Source organism: Lithobates pipiens, unplaced genomic scaffold (assembly GCF_037356315.1).
Source record: "Lithobates pipiens isolate NorthernLeopardFrog02 unplaced genomic scaffold, aLitPip1_a1.2 Scaffold_19, whole genome shotgun sequence".
NCBI lineage: Eukaryota > Metazoa > Chordata > Amphibia > Anura > Ranidae > Lithobates > Lithobates pipiens.
The window spans coordinates 374,898,704-374,914,927 of NW_027507764.1; the positions used below are offsets into that span (position 1 = coordinate 374,898,704).

The 16,224-nt window shown below is 39.9% G+C and overlaps 1 protein-coding gene across 2 annotated transcripts in view; it reads right to left on the reverse strand.

The window, feature by feature from the left end:
* The window catches only part of KCNG2 (potassium voltage-gated channel modifier subfamily G member 2), a 260,102-nt gene that overhangs the window by 72,564 nt on the left and 171,314 nt on the right, over positions 1-16,224 (reverse strand). For both annotated transcript variants that reach the window (XM_077492320.1, XM_077492321.1), the window contains exon 2: positions 4,319-5,156. In XM_077492320.1, the coding sequence (XP_077348446.1) occupies positions 4,319-5,077 (759 nt within the window). In that variant the 5' untranslated portion in view covers positions 5,078-5,156. The remainder of the gene's footprint in view (positions 1-4,318; positions 5,157-16,224) is intronic.

The window sequence follows — 16,224 nt, forward strand, 5'->3', positions numbered from 1 at the left end:
GCATATGGGAACAAAAAAAGATTACGATGAAGATTTTGCTGCACTGCCCTACATATGGAAGTTTCTAAGAAAAGGGACTGGGCTAGAAACCTATAGGTTCAACTAAAATATTTATAATAGGTTATAAACCATAGTAACTGCTTCAATAATATCATATCATTGTACTAGCAAAACCAATACCGTACAAAGTGTCAAGGATCCAGAGAGTAATGTTCTCCAATGACAGAGTTTAAACCCAACATCTTACAATAGCCTCTGAACAGTAAATAAGTCTGTTTTATGCCCAGTCTTCGGATTAGTAAAAAGAGTAAGAAAAAAAATCTTAATAAAATTATGACATGTTTTACTGCTAAGTAAAATGTAGAGGAAATATTTATTAACTATAAGTAAAAAGGTCCATCATTATTCTTTTGGATATCAGTCTAAAAAGAAGGAAACTACTAAACTATAAGCTATTGAACCGCCAACCATGGACTTTATGGGCACCACCATATATATTATATATATTATATATAACAATGTCTGGTGGTGCCCATAAAGTCCATGGACTGTGGTTCAATTAATTTTGGTTGTGTTTATTGAGTGAATCTCAGAATGTGGCACTGACGTATAATTGGGGTTAACGTATGTCCATAGTGTCATCCAATTGCTCCTCGTTCGAAAATCTTTTTTTCTAATCTGCAAATCAGTAATTTTGCTGGAAAAGAGTCTATTTAATTGGCCACATACATTTTGTGAAAGCCACATTGACAGTTTTTAAAATATGGCCCCTTTTCTTATGTTTATTTATTTATTTAAATGTATATCAATAAAGATTTTACTCCTGTTATCTGAGCAAACTGTCTAAATTATTTTTTAAAACACACTTCATTAAGAGTAATAAGCACAAAAATACAAAAAATACAATTCAATAGAAAGTTGCATGGCAAGCAATTTACTAAACTGTATAGGATTTGCACCAGCCTCAACGTGTAAAGTAGAATTTCACATAAATAATTTGATTCAGGCCAAGCTGGCCCATGGACCGAAGTTCTGAGACCCTAATAAAACTGGAATTATTCAAATTACATGCACTGGAAATTTTTAATTCTTTCAATGCTGGTAAACTTATTGAACTAGGCAAACAGCAGTGTACAGTAACCCATGGTAACCAATTTAGAATTTACGTTTTACTATTCTGACTACAGTAAAAAAAAAAAGGTGGATTGTTTTCTATGGGTTAGTGCACTTTGTAAACAACACTGCAGTGTTTTTCTAACACTCTATGAAATGTTCTTGATGTTTGCTCTGAGCTATGACATTCTCTGCAAAGCATGAAACATACATATGTGATATGCATGTAGCGCTGACATCCTTGTGTATTGATATGTGTTTGCATGCTTTAACCACTTAAGGACCGCCTCACGCTGATATACGTTGGCAGAATGGCACGGGTGGGCAAAATCACGTACCGGTACGTGATTCTTTAAGTGCCCAGCCGTGTCATGTGCTCCGTGACCATGGCCGTGGGACCAGCGGACCCGACCGCCACTGGTGTCCCGCGATTGGGTCACAGAGCTGAAGAATGAGGAGAGGTCTGTGTAAACAAACCTCTGCCCGTGCTTCCTTGTGTGGCTGTCACTGATCGTCTCTTCCCTTTTATAGGGAAGGATGATCAGTGACGTCACAAGCCAGGCCAGGCCCCCTACAATAAAAAAAACCCATCACGTCATACATAACCCCTACATTGCCCCCTATTGGTTAACTCCTTCACTGCCAGTGTCATTTACACAGGAATGAGTGCATTTAAATAGCACTGATTGCTGTATAAATGACAATGGTCCCAAAAATGTGTCAAAAATGTCCGATGTGTCCGCCATAATGTCGCTGTCACAATAAAAATCTATGATCGCCGCCATTACTAGTAAAAAAAAAATATTAATAAAAATGCTATAAAACTATCCCCTATTTTGTAAACGCTATAACTTTTGCGCGAACGAATCAATAATCGCTAATTGCGATTTTTTTTTACCAAAAATATGTAGAAGAATATGTATCGGCCTAAACTGTGGGAAAAAAAAATTTAGATATTTTTTGGGGATATTTATTATAGCAAAAAGTAAAAACCGCAGAGGTGATAAAATACCACCAAAAGAAAGCTCTATTTGTGGGAAAAAAGGACGCCAATTTTGTTTGGGAGCCACGTCGCACGACCACGCAATTGTCAGTTAAAGCGACACAGTGCTTTATCGAAAAAAGGGGCCTGGTCCTTTGGCTGCAAATTGGTCCGGGGCTTAAGTGCTTAATATAAAGTCTATGGACATTGCTACGGTTCAGCATTTAGAGCCATCTAGAGACTAAATGAGGTAATGCACTATTATGATTATTTACCTCAGAACAAACACAAAAAGACTGATACAGGAAGTGACTGTTGTTTTGATTGAGAAGGTTGACCTTATTACCCAGTAGTCTGTGTGACCTACCCATGAACACTCTCTTAAGCAGTGTATGCTGGGTAGGATATAAAAGGGCCATTTTAGGTCTCTTGGGATCACGTTGCTGGCCTTGGCGGATCTGAGAGGAGGCTCTCCGGAGACAGCGGCCCACAGCCATTGCGGAGCGCAACTCCGTTTGTTCGTGGAGTGACCAGACAGTGTCTGAGAGATGGTGACCGGATTGAGAAGGTCCAGCGACACTCATCGGAGCAGTGAAGGACCGGATACATCCAGCGGAGCTGTACAGAGCAACTGGCCCAGCAAGCTGCAGTCACCGGACCCAAGTTACTACACGGAGCTCCGACAGAATTGGGGAGCGGGTTACGGCCCACCGTTTGTTAACTTTTACACGCAGTTAGACTCACATACAGGCCTCACTGGAAGTTGTAGTTCCACGGAGGAGGAGCAGAGCAACTGACACTGAGCAGGCTTGAGGCCTATCTACTCTGGCGCCTCAAGCGTTGTAAATTAGTTATTGGAGTCACACCAGAAGCATCTCAACCTGACTTCTCATAGACTGTGGATTACAAATCACAAAGGTGTTATTTTAGCTAGCGAAGAAAGAAGATCACAGACTAAGTACTTTAAGTGAGATCTCATTCTTAGCTTTTAAAGTGAGGGGAGCTCCCAGGTATTAATCCAGATATATATATATTGTTTTAAATTGTTCCTATTGAAATATATTGTGCTATTGTCCTATGTTGGGATGACAGCGCAATTTCTGTAATCACCTGTTTTGAATATTCTACAGTGAAATATATTTCTGGTTAAGTATCCAGTGTTGTGGCGTACTGTTCTTCCCCACCCAGTGGAGCCAGTGGATCCTGAGGTTACAATACAGGTACTTTGCATTTGTATTATGTTGTATTCTGTTGCATTGCACCACAGCTGTGCCAAGGGGATTGAGTCAAGTTAGTGGGGTTATTGATAGAGCGCAGGCCCAAATCAAACCAGCAGCTCCTTCTGGGGTTAGTGCTACATACATATATAAAATATATTCAAACCTATTGCCCATGCTCCATTAGGAGTATTATTTTCAAATATTCTTATATAATACAGCCTTAACCACAAAAAAAACACTTGAAATCTAACCACATTTTTTTATGTAGTACCAGAATTCTTTGACTTCTTATAAACTCATAAAACAGTCATCTGATGAACTATTTTCTGTACAGTTCAGTCCAGTAATGAAAGATATTAGTACTCCTTCCTACATTTCTATTTATTTTTAAATAGAACATATTTTGGTAAGGGAACTAACGGTAAAATATATATACGTAAAGCGTATTTATGGCCAAAACCGATAATAATTTATTAAGTTACAAACTGTATTTCACGTTCCCCACATATGTACTTCCTTGAACTCTGTGACACGTATTTACTGTGCCCTGTTAATAGGCACTGCTGTATTAAAGAATCAACAGAGCCTTCCTTCTGAACTACAGTGATGCTGAGAGGGGGAGTTTTAGGAGGCAGTGTCAGTACACAAATTACTAATCACAGGCATGGCAGTACCATGAAAGAAGTAGTGCTTAGAAATGCAAAGGAGACAGCAGAGGGGAGGATGCAAAGCAAGCAAGGGATGTAGAAGTTGTGGAAAGAGATAGCCAACAGACAGACAGCACTCACAACATGAAAGGATATTCTTTATGTAAGTGTATACACTAACCACTGTTTGTATTGATATTACAATGCTGATATTATAAAATGAAAGTTTATGTTGTGACCATATATTCCCTTTAAGCTTCTGGTTCCCATGCATTAGTTTACATAGCTACCCCCTGCAGCTGTATTTTTGAGTGTCTTGTAAACAGCTGGATATAAAAGTACAATATCACACTTACCCTGTCTTCCTCTTCTCTAAAGTCTGGCATGGTGCTGATACAGAGGCTGACTGCTGTAATGGCCACAAAGGATACCGATAAACAGGCAAAAATCTTCCCAGGAATACCTGAGTGCGGGTTCTCAACCATATCCCTGAGATGCTTCATGCACTGGGCCAATCGTCCACTGTCCTGCAAGGCACTTTGGGAATTTTCCTTGGAGGTGCCAAATTCTTCCTCATACATCTTGGCCTCAGCCAGTTCTTCTTCCTTCTGCTGCAGTTTTCTAAGGCAGCACCATTCCAGTTGTTCCTCCTCTATTCCCCAATATATAAGCTCTTCCTGGAAGGAAAGGGCACACATTTCTCTTAGTATCCTCAGTTTCCCAGCTGCCATGAATGTCATAATAGTCCTAAAGGCACATGGGTTACGATCAAAAAAGAATTCATTGCAGTTAATGTCATAATCATCACACACATCCATTATTTCATCATAATTATTACAGCTTCTTAGTTTTCCAAGCCGTGTCAATGGACAGTCTTCGAGAGTGGTCCATGGAATGCAGTACTTGATGCCACCTACATTGATAATGATATGTCGAATTCTGTCTTCCACTTGCCCTCTATACAATCTCTCCTCGCCGGGACGAAGCAGCTTAGCTTTTTTATAGAAGACCCCTTTTCTGGTCCGTACCTCACACAGGTTCTCTATATTTTTGAATCTGAAGGAGGTAAAGTCGGCCTCTGCTTTCCCCGCCAATAATGCCATTTCCTGATACATTGGTTTTCTTCATTGAGGCAACCACTATTTCTAGAGAAAAACAGGTGGAGAGACCCTAGTGTGCAAAACAGCTGCAGATCTGAAAGAGAAGAAAATGTTTTGTTGGTTGGCACAGTTTATGGGACCAAAGTACAGCAAATAAATATAATTGTGTTCCAGACATAGGACATCTATAATCAATTAACTTCAACTGCTGTTCAGTCTTGCATGTACTAGGGAAAGCTGCGTTTGGTGACTGTGAATGAAGAAATGATTATGATTTATGATTTATTGCCTTCTTTTTCCTCTGCATACCACAGGGTAAATGAGAAGAAAAAAGCATACTCAGCAGGGAATCTGCTTAACCAATTTAATACAAGGTCATTGTATTTTTAAAACAAGGCCAGTATTTCTGTTGTTGCAATATGCTTGTTAAACCAAAATTTTTACATTTTATTTGTGGTGTATTAGAGTAAACTTATGTTGGAAAGAAACATTTTATGGCTAGGTTCACATTGATGTGGCTCTGCGAGCCGTGTTTTGCATAGGCACAGCAGCCCACTCATTTGAATCCCGACCAGCCGCCGCAGTTATACTGCGGCAGGATGGCTCCCCTAGGCGAGCCGTCATAGCTGTACGTTAGCCCTTTAAGACATTGTAGGACGCACGATTGCACATCCACAGCTTGTCCGTGGAGCTGTTGCGAGTTCTCGGCAGGGTGCGTTGACCGCCGGGCACCCGCAATCACTCATGACAGAGTGAGAACCAGGATCTGTGTGTGTAAACACACAAATCCTGCTTCTCTCAGGGGAGAGGAGAGAGATTGTGTGTTCATACTATGTATGAACACCGATCTCTCTCCTCCCCTAGTCAGTCCCACCCCCCCCCACATTTAAAACACACCTAGGTTAACCCCTTGATTGCCCCTTAGTGTTAACCCCTTCCCTGGCAGTGACATTTATACAGTAATCAGTGCATTTCTATAGCTCTGTAGAGTTTTGTAGATCACTGTATAAATGTCTCTGGTCCCAAAAATGTGTCAAAAGTGTCAGATTTGTCTGCAATATCGCAGTCCCAATAAAAATTGTTGATCACCGACTTTACTACAAAAAAAAAAAATAATAATAAAAATGCCACAAATCTATCCCTTATTTTGTAGACGCTATAACTTAGCGAACCAATCAATATATGCTTATTGCGATTTTTTTTACCAAAAACATGTAGAAGAATACATATCGGCCTAAACTGAGGAAAATTTTTATTTTATTTTTTTTAATTTGGGATATTTATTATAGTAAAAAGATATTGTATTATTTTCAAAATTGTTGCTCTTCCTTTGTTTACAGCGCAAAAAATAAAAACCGCAGAGGTGATCAAATAACACCAAAAAAAAAGTTATATTTGTGGGAAAAAAAGGACGTAAATTTTGTTTGATTACAGCGTTACATGACTGTGCAATTGTCATTTAAAGCAACACAGTGCCATATCGCAAAAAATGGCCTGGTCTGGAAGAGGGTAAATTCTTCCAGGGCTGAAGTGGTCAATGGCACTCGCATGCATCCAGCACATTTTTCTGTGCAGGTACCATATTATACTACTTCTTGTAAAGAAAATCCTTACCAGTGTTGGAGCCCAGAGTATATTCTATACAAATAATGACTTTCTGCAAAACTGTTTTTCCATAGCCTTGGTAGACCCCCCCACAAGTAACCACAGTTGTAACTGGTGATAGGTTGCTCAAGGGCAACTGGTGATAGGTTCCTCAAGGGCAACTTAAAGTGATTTTAACCACTTCCATACCGGGCCTATTCTGGCACTCCTCTCCTACATATAAAAATCATATTTTTTTGCTAGAAAATTACTTAGAACCCCCAAACATTATATATATTTTTTTAGCCATAGGGAATAAAATGGTGGTTGTTGCAACTTTTTATCTCACATGGTATTTGCGCAACAATTTTTCAAACACTTTTTTGGGGGAAAAAAACAACTGTTTCATGACTTAAAAAATAACAAAACAGTAAAGTTAGCCCAATTTTTTTGTACAGTGTGAAATATGATGTTATGCCAAGTAAATATATACCCAACATGTCACGCTTTAAATCTCATGTATATTTCCCTCAACTGAACCTAAAAATTTCAAAAATGATAACAGTAAACTGTTATGCAACAAACAATATGAATCTCTGGAAGTGTGAAACCTGCATATCACCCAGCAATCACGGTAGCTCATGAGATATTTCATTCACAAACAAATCAAATGGAGCCCAGTTTACATTTCAATTGAAATATGTTCTTTTACAAAGAGCTTTAACCACAGGTGCCAGTTAATAGAATAAACATCATGATTTCTGTTATTCTAGTCCTGTTATTATAACACTTAATCTTGTCTTTAGAAGAAATGCAGTCTCCGTGTATGTGAGTGTAATCAGGCACAGAATGAAAGGTTTTATATGAATGTACTGTATGTGTGAACTGGAAAGAGTATTATTCATTTACATATTTTAGTGTCAACTTATTTCTCTAAGATTTATAGAAAAAAATGAACTGTTCACCTCACCTTCTGTTTCACAGCAGTTTAAAATGTTAAGTTCCAGTCCAAAGAGAGACCCTCAAGGGCGACATAATATAGAAATAATGAATGACTTGTAGACAAACGAACCTCCTCCTACAAATTCAAGCACTTGAGGAATAGGTGAAACTACACAAATAACCTATTTAAAACTAAAGTAGCTACCACAAATTCCTGCTGATAACAAGAAGATTCAACATTCAAAATTCAAACATTCATCAAGGCAGGGCTACATAAAAACACATCAAACTATTACAAATGTGCTGTCAAGCAAGTGCACATAAATAATAAAGTCCGAATCGTTGCAGCAGTGTGATCGCTTCACATTAAGGTTTAAGTAGAGTCCAACAAAGATAGAGTGCTTGATTACGTCATAGATTTGACCTTTCCACCATCACCTCCACACGTGTAGAGTAGGGGGGTAAAATACCCCCCTATGAATCAGACTCTTACCTGTGTTAGGTAACAGGCACAGCAAACCAACTCTTAAGCATGATCGGATTTTCCGCAGACAAAACCTCAGACTTTTGTCCGAAGGCGTGTGCCTGGATTTTGTCTTGCATACAAACAGCAAGGAATTGTCGGCCAACATACTATGTGTTTTTTCAGCTCTTTAGCGCCACCCTTTGGGTTCCTTCTGCTAATTTCATGTTAGTAGAAGTTTGGTGAGTGTTGATTTGCGATTTTCATTTAGCGTTTTTCAGTTTGCGCTTTTCATTTTGTGCTTTTCAGTTTGTTTCTGAACGGCTGTTCGTCAGCCAGACATGTTGCGGAATTGGAGGAGATAACGTGTTATTTATTATTGGCCTTGGAGTTATTGCTTTGACACAAGTCCAGTCCAGGAATAGGAGGAAGATTTCTTGCACCAAAAATTGGTTGCTTTATTAATCGTGACCAATTATGTCATATGGCTTTGCTGTGGGGGCTCCAGGAGAATAATCCAGATCATTTTTGGAATTATTTTCGGATGACGGATCCCTGATTTCACCAAATCTTGGCACTGTTGACCCCCTATATTAAGAGGCAGGACACATGCATGAGGCTTTTATTTTATTTTTTGCTTGAATAATAATGATTTGATTTGTTATATTTTCCATATTTTTGGATGCAAAGAATGCACTTTTTGGTTAAGTTCTATTGGCAGATAAGATTGCATGTCTAATTTTATTTGTTTTCATTTTTTAATGCACAATAAAAAAATTGTGTAGAATAATACTTGGCTATGTGTTTTACTTCAAATGACAGTTTGGGAGTAGGCAGTTAAGCCCCGTACACACGAGCGGACTTTTCAACATCCAAAGTCCGACGGACTGAGTCCGTCAGACTATTCGATCGTGTGTGGGCTGCAACGGACTTTTGACTCGCCAAAGTCCGAAGGACTTTAGAATATGGAACATGCTTCAAATTTTTCCGAAGGAACTCCGCCGGACCCGGTCCCTTCGAAAAATTTGCTCGTGTGTATGCTATTCCGACGGACTAAAACCGACGCTAGGGCAGCTATTGGCTACTGGCTATGAACTTCTTTATTCGAATCCAGTCGTACGTCATCACGTTCGAATCCGTCGGAGTTTAGTGTGATTGTGTGTGGCCAAGTCCGCTCAGCCGAAAAGTCTGTCAGAACTCCGTCGGAATTCCAGCAGAACTCCGACGGAACTCCTTCGGAAGTCTGTCGGACATAAGTCCTCTCGTGTGTACGGGGCTTTACAGTTAAAAAAAATACAATGTAAAAGTGACAAGGGACACCAATATAGTTGTATCTTTGATCTTAAAAACTACAGGATAATGGTGTTGTGGTAACTTGCCCAACAAAAAAAAAAACAGAAAAAAAAAAGCATAATAATATTATTCTTGATATCACTAGAAAAAAAAGTTTTTGAAAATTAGTTTGCAATAAGTCCATCAGGATAATCAGCAAAGCAGCTTCATTATTATCCCACTAAAGAAGAGAATGTGACCGCTTCTGGCTCGTCCCTGCTTCCGAGCAAGCATGTTTGTATTTTAGACTTTTGTCCGACTGACTTGTGTACAGGGAAAATCCAACAACAGTCTGCAGTTGCACTTTGCAGAAAATTTTAAAACCTGGCATCCAACATTTGTCTGCGGAAGATCTGACATCAATTGTCCAATGGAGCGTACAAACGGTCAGAATTTGCGCCAACAGCCTGTGATCACACATTTCGCATCGGAAAATCCGATCTTGTATACAGGGCTTTAGGTTCAATCCTCTGAATTGATCATGATTCCTGTTGCACTAGGGAGGACGGGTCACCCATTAATGAGTTCATTCACACATAGAAAGAGAGAACTCCATAGCGTAATCCAGTTTCAAACTAATTTATTTAGATATAAATTCTCCCTTGTAGGACACGCATTTACAAGATTGCAAAATAAAATAGCCATATGATATAAGTGATAACTCCAATCATATCGGTGTCTCCCAAGTAGCTTGTCCACGTTAATGTTGGTCGTTGTATAGCCCCTGGCTGACGCGTTTCATCATCTGTGACATCATCTGAGGGTGTGGCTACACGACACAAAGTTCCGTTATATAGGCACATCACTCTGCAATCAGTTGACCACTTCAGTAATACCGCTTCTATGCTTAAGCTTATCAGGCGGCTGTTAATTAGTCTCAACATGCACAAGGTAAAAGGCAAGCAAGCTATATATTAACTGCATCCATCATATGTCCATATCAGGTAAGTAACCCGTAACATCATAGACTCTGATGCACGTTGATCGGCTGGCGGCTTCGATCAATCAAGTATTTAATTTATTGAACACTAAAAAGTCTAGCATAATAAGGGTCCAGGTTTCAAAATGTTATTTAAAAAAAAACGCATTATGAAAATAGCATGATATGACTTGAGTGCAACACCTTTCACTAAGGCCCCTTTCACACTGGGGCGGTGGGAGGCGTCAGCGGTAAAGCGCCGCTAACCGTCATTTTAGCGACGGTCTGCGGCCACTAGCGAGGTGGTTTTAACCCCCGCTAGCGGCCGAAAAAGGGTTAAAACCACCCGCAGAGCGCCGATGCAGCGGTGCTTTGCCGGCGGTATAGCCACGCTGTCCCATTGATTTCAATGGGTAGGAGCAGTTTAGGAGCGGTGAACACACCGCTCCAAAGATGCGGCTAGCAGGACTTTTTTCCCCATCCTGATAGCGCACCAGAGGGCTTTCACACTGGAGTGAAAGGAGCTGTTTTTTTCAGGCGATACACAGGTGCTATTTTTTGCGCTGTAGCGCCTGAAAACTGCCCCAGTGTGAAAGGGGCCTAATTAAAATCTCAGCGGAAATAATCATAATGTGAATAAAAATGTACAATATAAATAAAAACATAAAACGTTTATTTATACACAGAATCTCACAAAAGTGAGTACACCCTTCACATTTTTGTAAATATTTTATTATATCTTTTCATGTGACAACACTGAAGAAATGACACTTTGCTACAAGTAGTGAGTGTACAGCTTGTATAACAGTGTAAATTTACTGTCCCCTCAAAATAACTCAACACACAGCCATTACTAAATTGCTGGCAACAAAAGTAGTACACCCCTAAGTGAAAATGTCCTAATTGGGCCCAATTAGCCATTTTCCCTCCCCGATGTCATGTGACTTGTTAGTGTTACAAGGTCCCGGGTGAATGGGGAGCAGGGGTGTTAAATTTGGTGTTAGCGCTCTCACTCTCTCATACTGGTCACTGGTTCAAGTTCAACATGGCACCTCATGACAAAGAACTCTCTGAGGATCTGAAAAAAAGAGTTGTTGCTCTACATAAAGATGGCCTAGGCTATAAGAAGATTGCCAAGATCCTGAAACTGAGCTGCAGCACGGTGACCAAGACCATACAGCGGTTGAACAGGGCAGGTTCTACTCAGAACAGGCCTTGCTATGGTTGACCAAAGAAGTTGAGTGTACATGCTCAGTGTCATATCCAGAGGTTGTCTTTTGGAAATAGACGTATGAGTGCTGGCAGCATTGCTGCAGAGGTTGAAGGATTGGGGGGTCAGCCTGTCAGTGCTCAGACCATACGCCGCACACTGCATCAAATTGGTCTGCATGACTATCATCCCTCTTCTAAAGATGATGCACAACAAAGCTCGCAAACAGTTTGCAGAAAACAAGCAGACTAAGGACATGGATTACTGGAACCATGTCCTGTGGTCTGATGAGACCAAGATAAACTTATTTGGTTCAGATGGTGTCAAGCATGTGTGGCAGCAACCAGGTGAGGAATACAAAGACAAGTGTGTCTTGCCTACGGTCAAGCATGGTGGTGGGAGTGTCATGGTCTGGGGCTGCATGAGTGCTGCGGGCACTGGGGAACTACAGTTCATTTTAGGGAACCATGAATGCCAACATGTACTGTGACACACAGAAACAGTGCATGATCCCACCCTTCGGAGACTGGGCCGCAGGGCAGTATTCCAACATGATAATGACCCCAAACACACCTCCAAGATGACCACTGCCTTACTAAAGAAGCTGAGGTTAAAGGTGATGACTGGTCAAGCATGTCTACAGACCTAAACCCTATTGAGCATCTGTGGGGCATCCTCAAATGGAAGGTGGAGGAGCACAAGGTCTCTAACATATACCAGCTCTGTGATGTCATCATGGAGAAGTGGAAGAGGACTCCAGTTTCAACCTGTGAAGTTCTGGTGAACCTCATGCCCAAGAGGATTAAGGCAGTGCTGGAAAATAATGGTGGCCACACAAATTATTGACACTTTGGGCCCAATTTGGACATTTTAACTTAGGGGTGTACTCAGTTTTGTTGCCAGTGGTTTAGACATTAATGGCTGTGTGTTGAGTTATTTTGAGGGGACAGCAAATTTACACTGTTATACAAGCTGTACACTCACTACTTTACACTGTAGCAAAGTGTAATTTCTTCAGTGTTGTCACATGAAAAGATATAATAAAATATTTACTAAAATGTGAGGGGTGTACTCCCACACTTTTGTGATATACTGTATATACCGCCTGTCCTCACATTAACTCTTTATATAATTAATTAGACAGAACAGACTATTCTTGTTCGACTATAAAATCTGTCCAATAGGTCACAAATTTTCACTTAAATAGCTGACTCTAGTGAACACAATGGCTCCAAGAGAAATATACTGTATCCTGCATAACTTCTGAATAGTCCATATATATATGAACATTTTTTATTTCAAATTCCTATCATAAATAAATATTTTAATAAATTGATAATATACTTTTAAAGTGGAATTTTGATTATGTACTTCAATAATCAGTTATGAAACAGTTCTCATTGAGTTCTATGTTCATGCCACTAAGCATCAACGCATTCATAAGAAAAATCCACTTAGTTTCTCGTTTAGATACTTCATGAACCATGTTGGACCCCCTCCAATTGGGATAAACTCTGGCTATACCCCAAAATTTAAGACTGGACGGGTCCTGATTATGGTACTTTTTAAAATGCAAAGATACACTGTGGTGTTTAAAACCAATCTCTATATTATGTATGTGCTCGGTGATACCTTTTTTTTAAAGTCCTTTTGGTACATCCCACGTACATTAAATTACATGGGCACTGTAAAACTTATACTATGTGTGTGGTATGTGATGAATTGATTCATTGATTTTAATGGTTCTACTATTGCCAGTGGAAGAAAATTCAGTCATACCTCTAATATGACAGTCACTTGTGAACAAGCTTTGCATCTCCGGCCTGAAAAGAAACCAGCGCAGCCCCAAAAAAATGTATGGTTTATTAGGTGGGGCCAAAACTTTCTTTATTATCTTATCTCCAAAATTAGGGGCTTTTCTATAAATAAACACAGGGGTTTCAGGTAGGGCTACTTTAAGCAATCTGTCCATACATAGTACATGCAAATGCCATTTAAGAATATCCTCAATTTCCCTATATTGGACATGGAAATTGGAGATAAATCCCCATTCTTGCTTGTCATTACCTACAGCATCTTTTTTTTATTAAAACAGGCTTTGCGTGGGGGTTTCTGCCATTTCATGTATAATTTTATCTAATTGATATTCCTTATAGCCCTTTCGAATGAACCTGCCTTTAATTATATTAGATTGTGCCAGGAAATCTGTACCCAAGCTGCAATTTCTTCTCACCCCCATTATCTGTCCCTTTGGGATATTCCTTAACCAGTGAGGGTGAGGACCACTACTACCGGGTAGGTAACTATTCCTATCTGTAGGTTTAAAATAAACTGTACTGGACAGCGAATCCCCCACTCTCAACACATTCACATCAAGATAATGAATCTGTTCTCTATTATATTCATAATGCAATTTTATATTGTTGTTATTGGAATTGGGTTTGAATAGGAATTAGTGTAGGGAACACTTGTTTCCCTCCCAAATGAACAACAGATCATCAATATACCTTTTATAAAAGAGTAGGCATTCTTTTTTTTCTTTTTTTTTGCAAAAACAAACTTATCTTCCCACTCCCCCATAAAAATCGATTGATCTAAGCCCAGAGTGTCTATGATGTTACGGGTTACTTACCTGATATGGACATATGATGGATGCAGGTAATATATAGCTTGCTTGCCTTTTACCTGATGCACGTTGAGACTAATAAACAGCCGCATTATAAGCTTAAGCATAGAAGCGGTATTACTGAAGGTGTTAACCAATTGCAGATTGATGTGCCTATAAAACGTAACATCGTGTTGTGTAGCCACATCCTCAGATGATGTCATAGATGATGAAACGCTCCAGAAGGCTATACGACGACCAACATTGACGTGGACACGCTACGTGGGCATACCACCAACTTTGGAAAGCTGTGCTGTTGTCGGTAGTAGACACCGCTATGCTCCCCATTGGCGTTATCACTTATATCATATGTCTATTTTATGTTGCAATCTTGTAAGCGCATGTCCTACAAGGGGGAATTTCTATTGAAATAAATTACGCTATAGAGTTCTCTCTTTCTATGTGTGAATGAGCTCATTAATGGATGACTTGTCCTCCCGGCTGCAACAGGAACCGTGATCAATTATCCAGTGAGAGGATCGAACCTTAGCCCTTGTGCACACGGTCGGACATTCCGAAGGAAAATGTCCGATCGGACCGTGTTGTCGGATAATCCGACTGTGTGTGGGCTCCATTGGACTGCTTCCGTCAGAATATCTGACGGACAAAGTTTTAGAGCTGGGCTATAAAACTTTCTGACAACATGATCCGATCGGACTTTGTCCGATTGTGTGTAGAGAATTCTGATCAGACAAAGTGCCACGCATGCTCAGATCAAATTCCTAGACCAAAGCTATTGGCTACTAGCCTGAACGTAGTCCCGTCGTAATGAAATAACGTTGTCACGTTACGTACGATCAGATTTTCCGACAACTTTGTCCGACCGTGTGTATGCAACACAAGTTTTGGACAAAATCCGACGGATTTCGTTGTCGGAATGTCCGACCGTGTGTACAAGGGCTAAGAGTTGGTTTGCTGCACCTGTCTGTGTGCTGGTCCGGCGGACCAACTACGACGCAAGGAAGCTATTGGCTACTGGCTATTGAACTTCCTTGTTTAGTCCCGTTTATGTCATCACGTTCAAAACGAACGGCCTTACGAACGGACTCAGTCCGTTCGTGTGTGGCCAAGTCCGTTCGTTCGGAGTGTCCGTGGAACTCTGCTAAAATTCCATAGGGACCTAGTTTGCCGGAAAGTCCGGTCATGTGTACGTGGCATAAGAGTCTGATTCATAATACAATGATATTCCCGCGCTACCAAATATGTGCATTTTTTAACAATATGCTGCAACATTGAAGGAAATATCATAACCCAGAGAATATATAAATTGAAGGTAGTGCTGCGATATGAACCTAAATACTGTGCGTAATAAAGTGTAAAGGTGGTCAATGAAAGATATGGTTGAAAGAGGCAATGTTCAAAGGTCAATATATATCCAGTCCTAGGCAGTATAAAAATATGTCGCATACCCTGCGATTTCTTTGGATAAAACAATAAAAGTGTATCAATAAGACAATAAAAGTATATCAAACACTCAAATGATTCTTCGTAGAACAGTGATAGGAAATATATCCATAGGAAATCGCATGCCCTGCGACTTCTTCAGATAAAACAATAAAAGTGTATCAAGAAGACAATAAAAGTTTATCAAACGCTCAAAAGATTCTTCGTAGAACAGTGATAGGAAATATATCCATATGGTGTGCACATGAAGTGAAAAAACGATGCTCAAAAAGAAGGTGCACTACTATTGCAATAAATCCTGAAGGAATAGGTAAAATCCTAAAAGGCATATACAAGCATAGAAAAAAGTTTCCTCCATATAGGTATATGCTGCAAATATTCTTATAGGTGAAAGCAAAAAAGATAAGTAGTGTCCATATAAGGTGCAAGGTAGATAAGTGGCTGTATATTAGCAGTGTCAGCATAAAATGACAAAGTACTGGTGCTGGTGACAATCCTCTGGCATAAAGTGCTGATGATAGGTGACTTCCTGGTTCCTGTGCAGAGTAATGTATAGATGTACCCTTACCTTACTGCTAAAGTAACAGCATGTGGGTATATCTCAATGTGTTTCTTGGCAGTCTCCCAGTATGGCATATCCGGC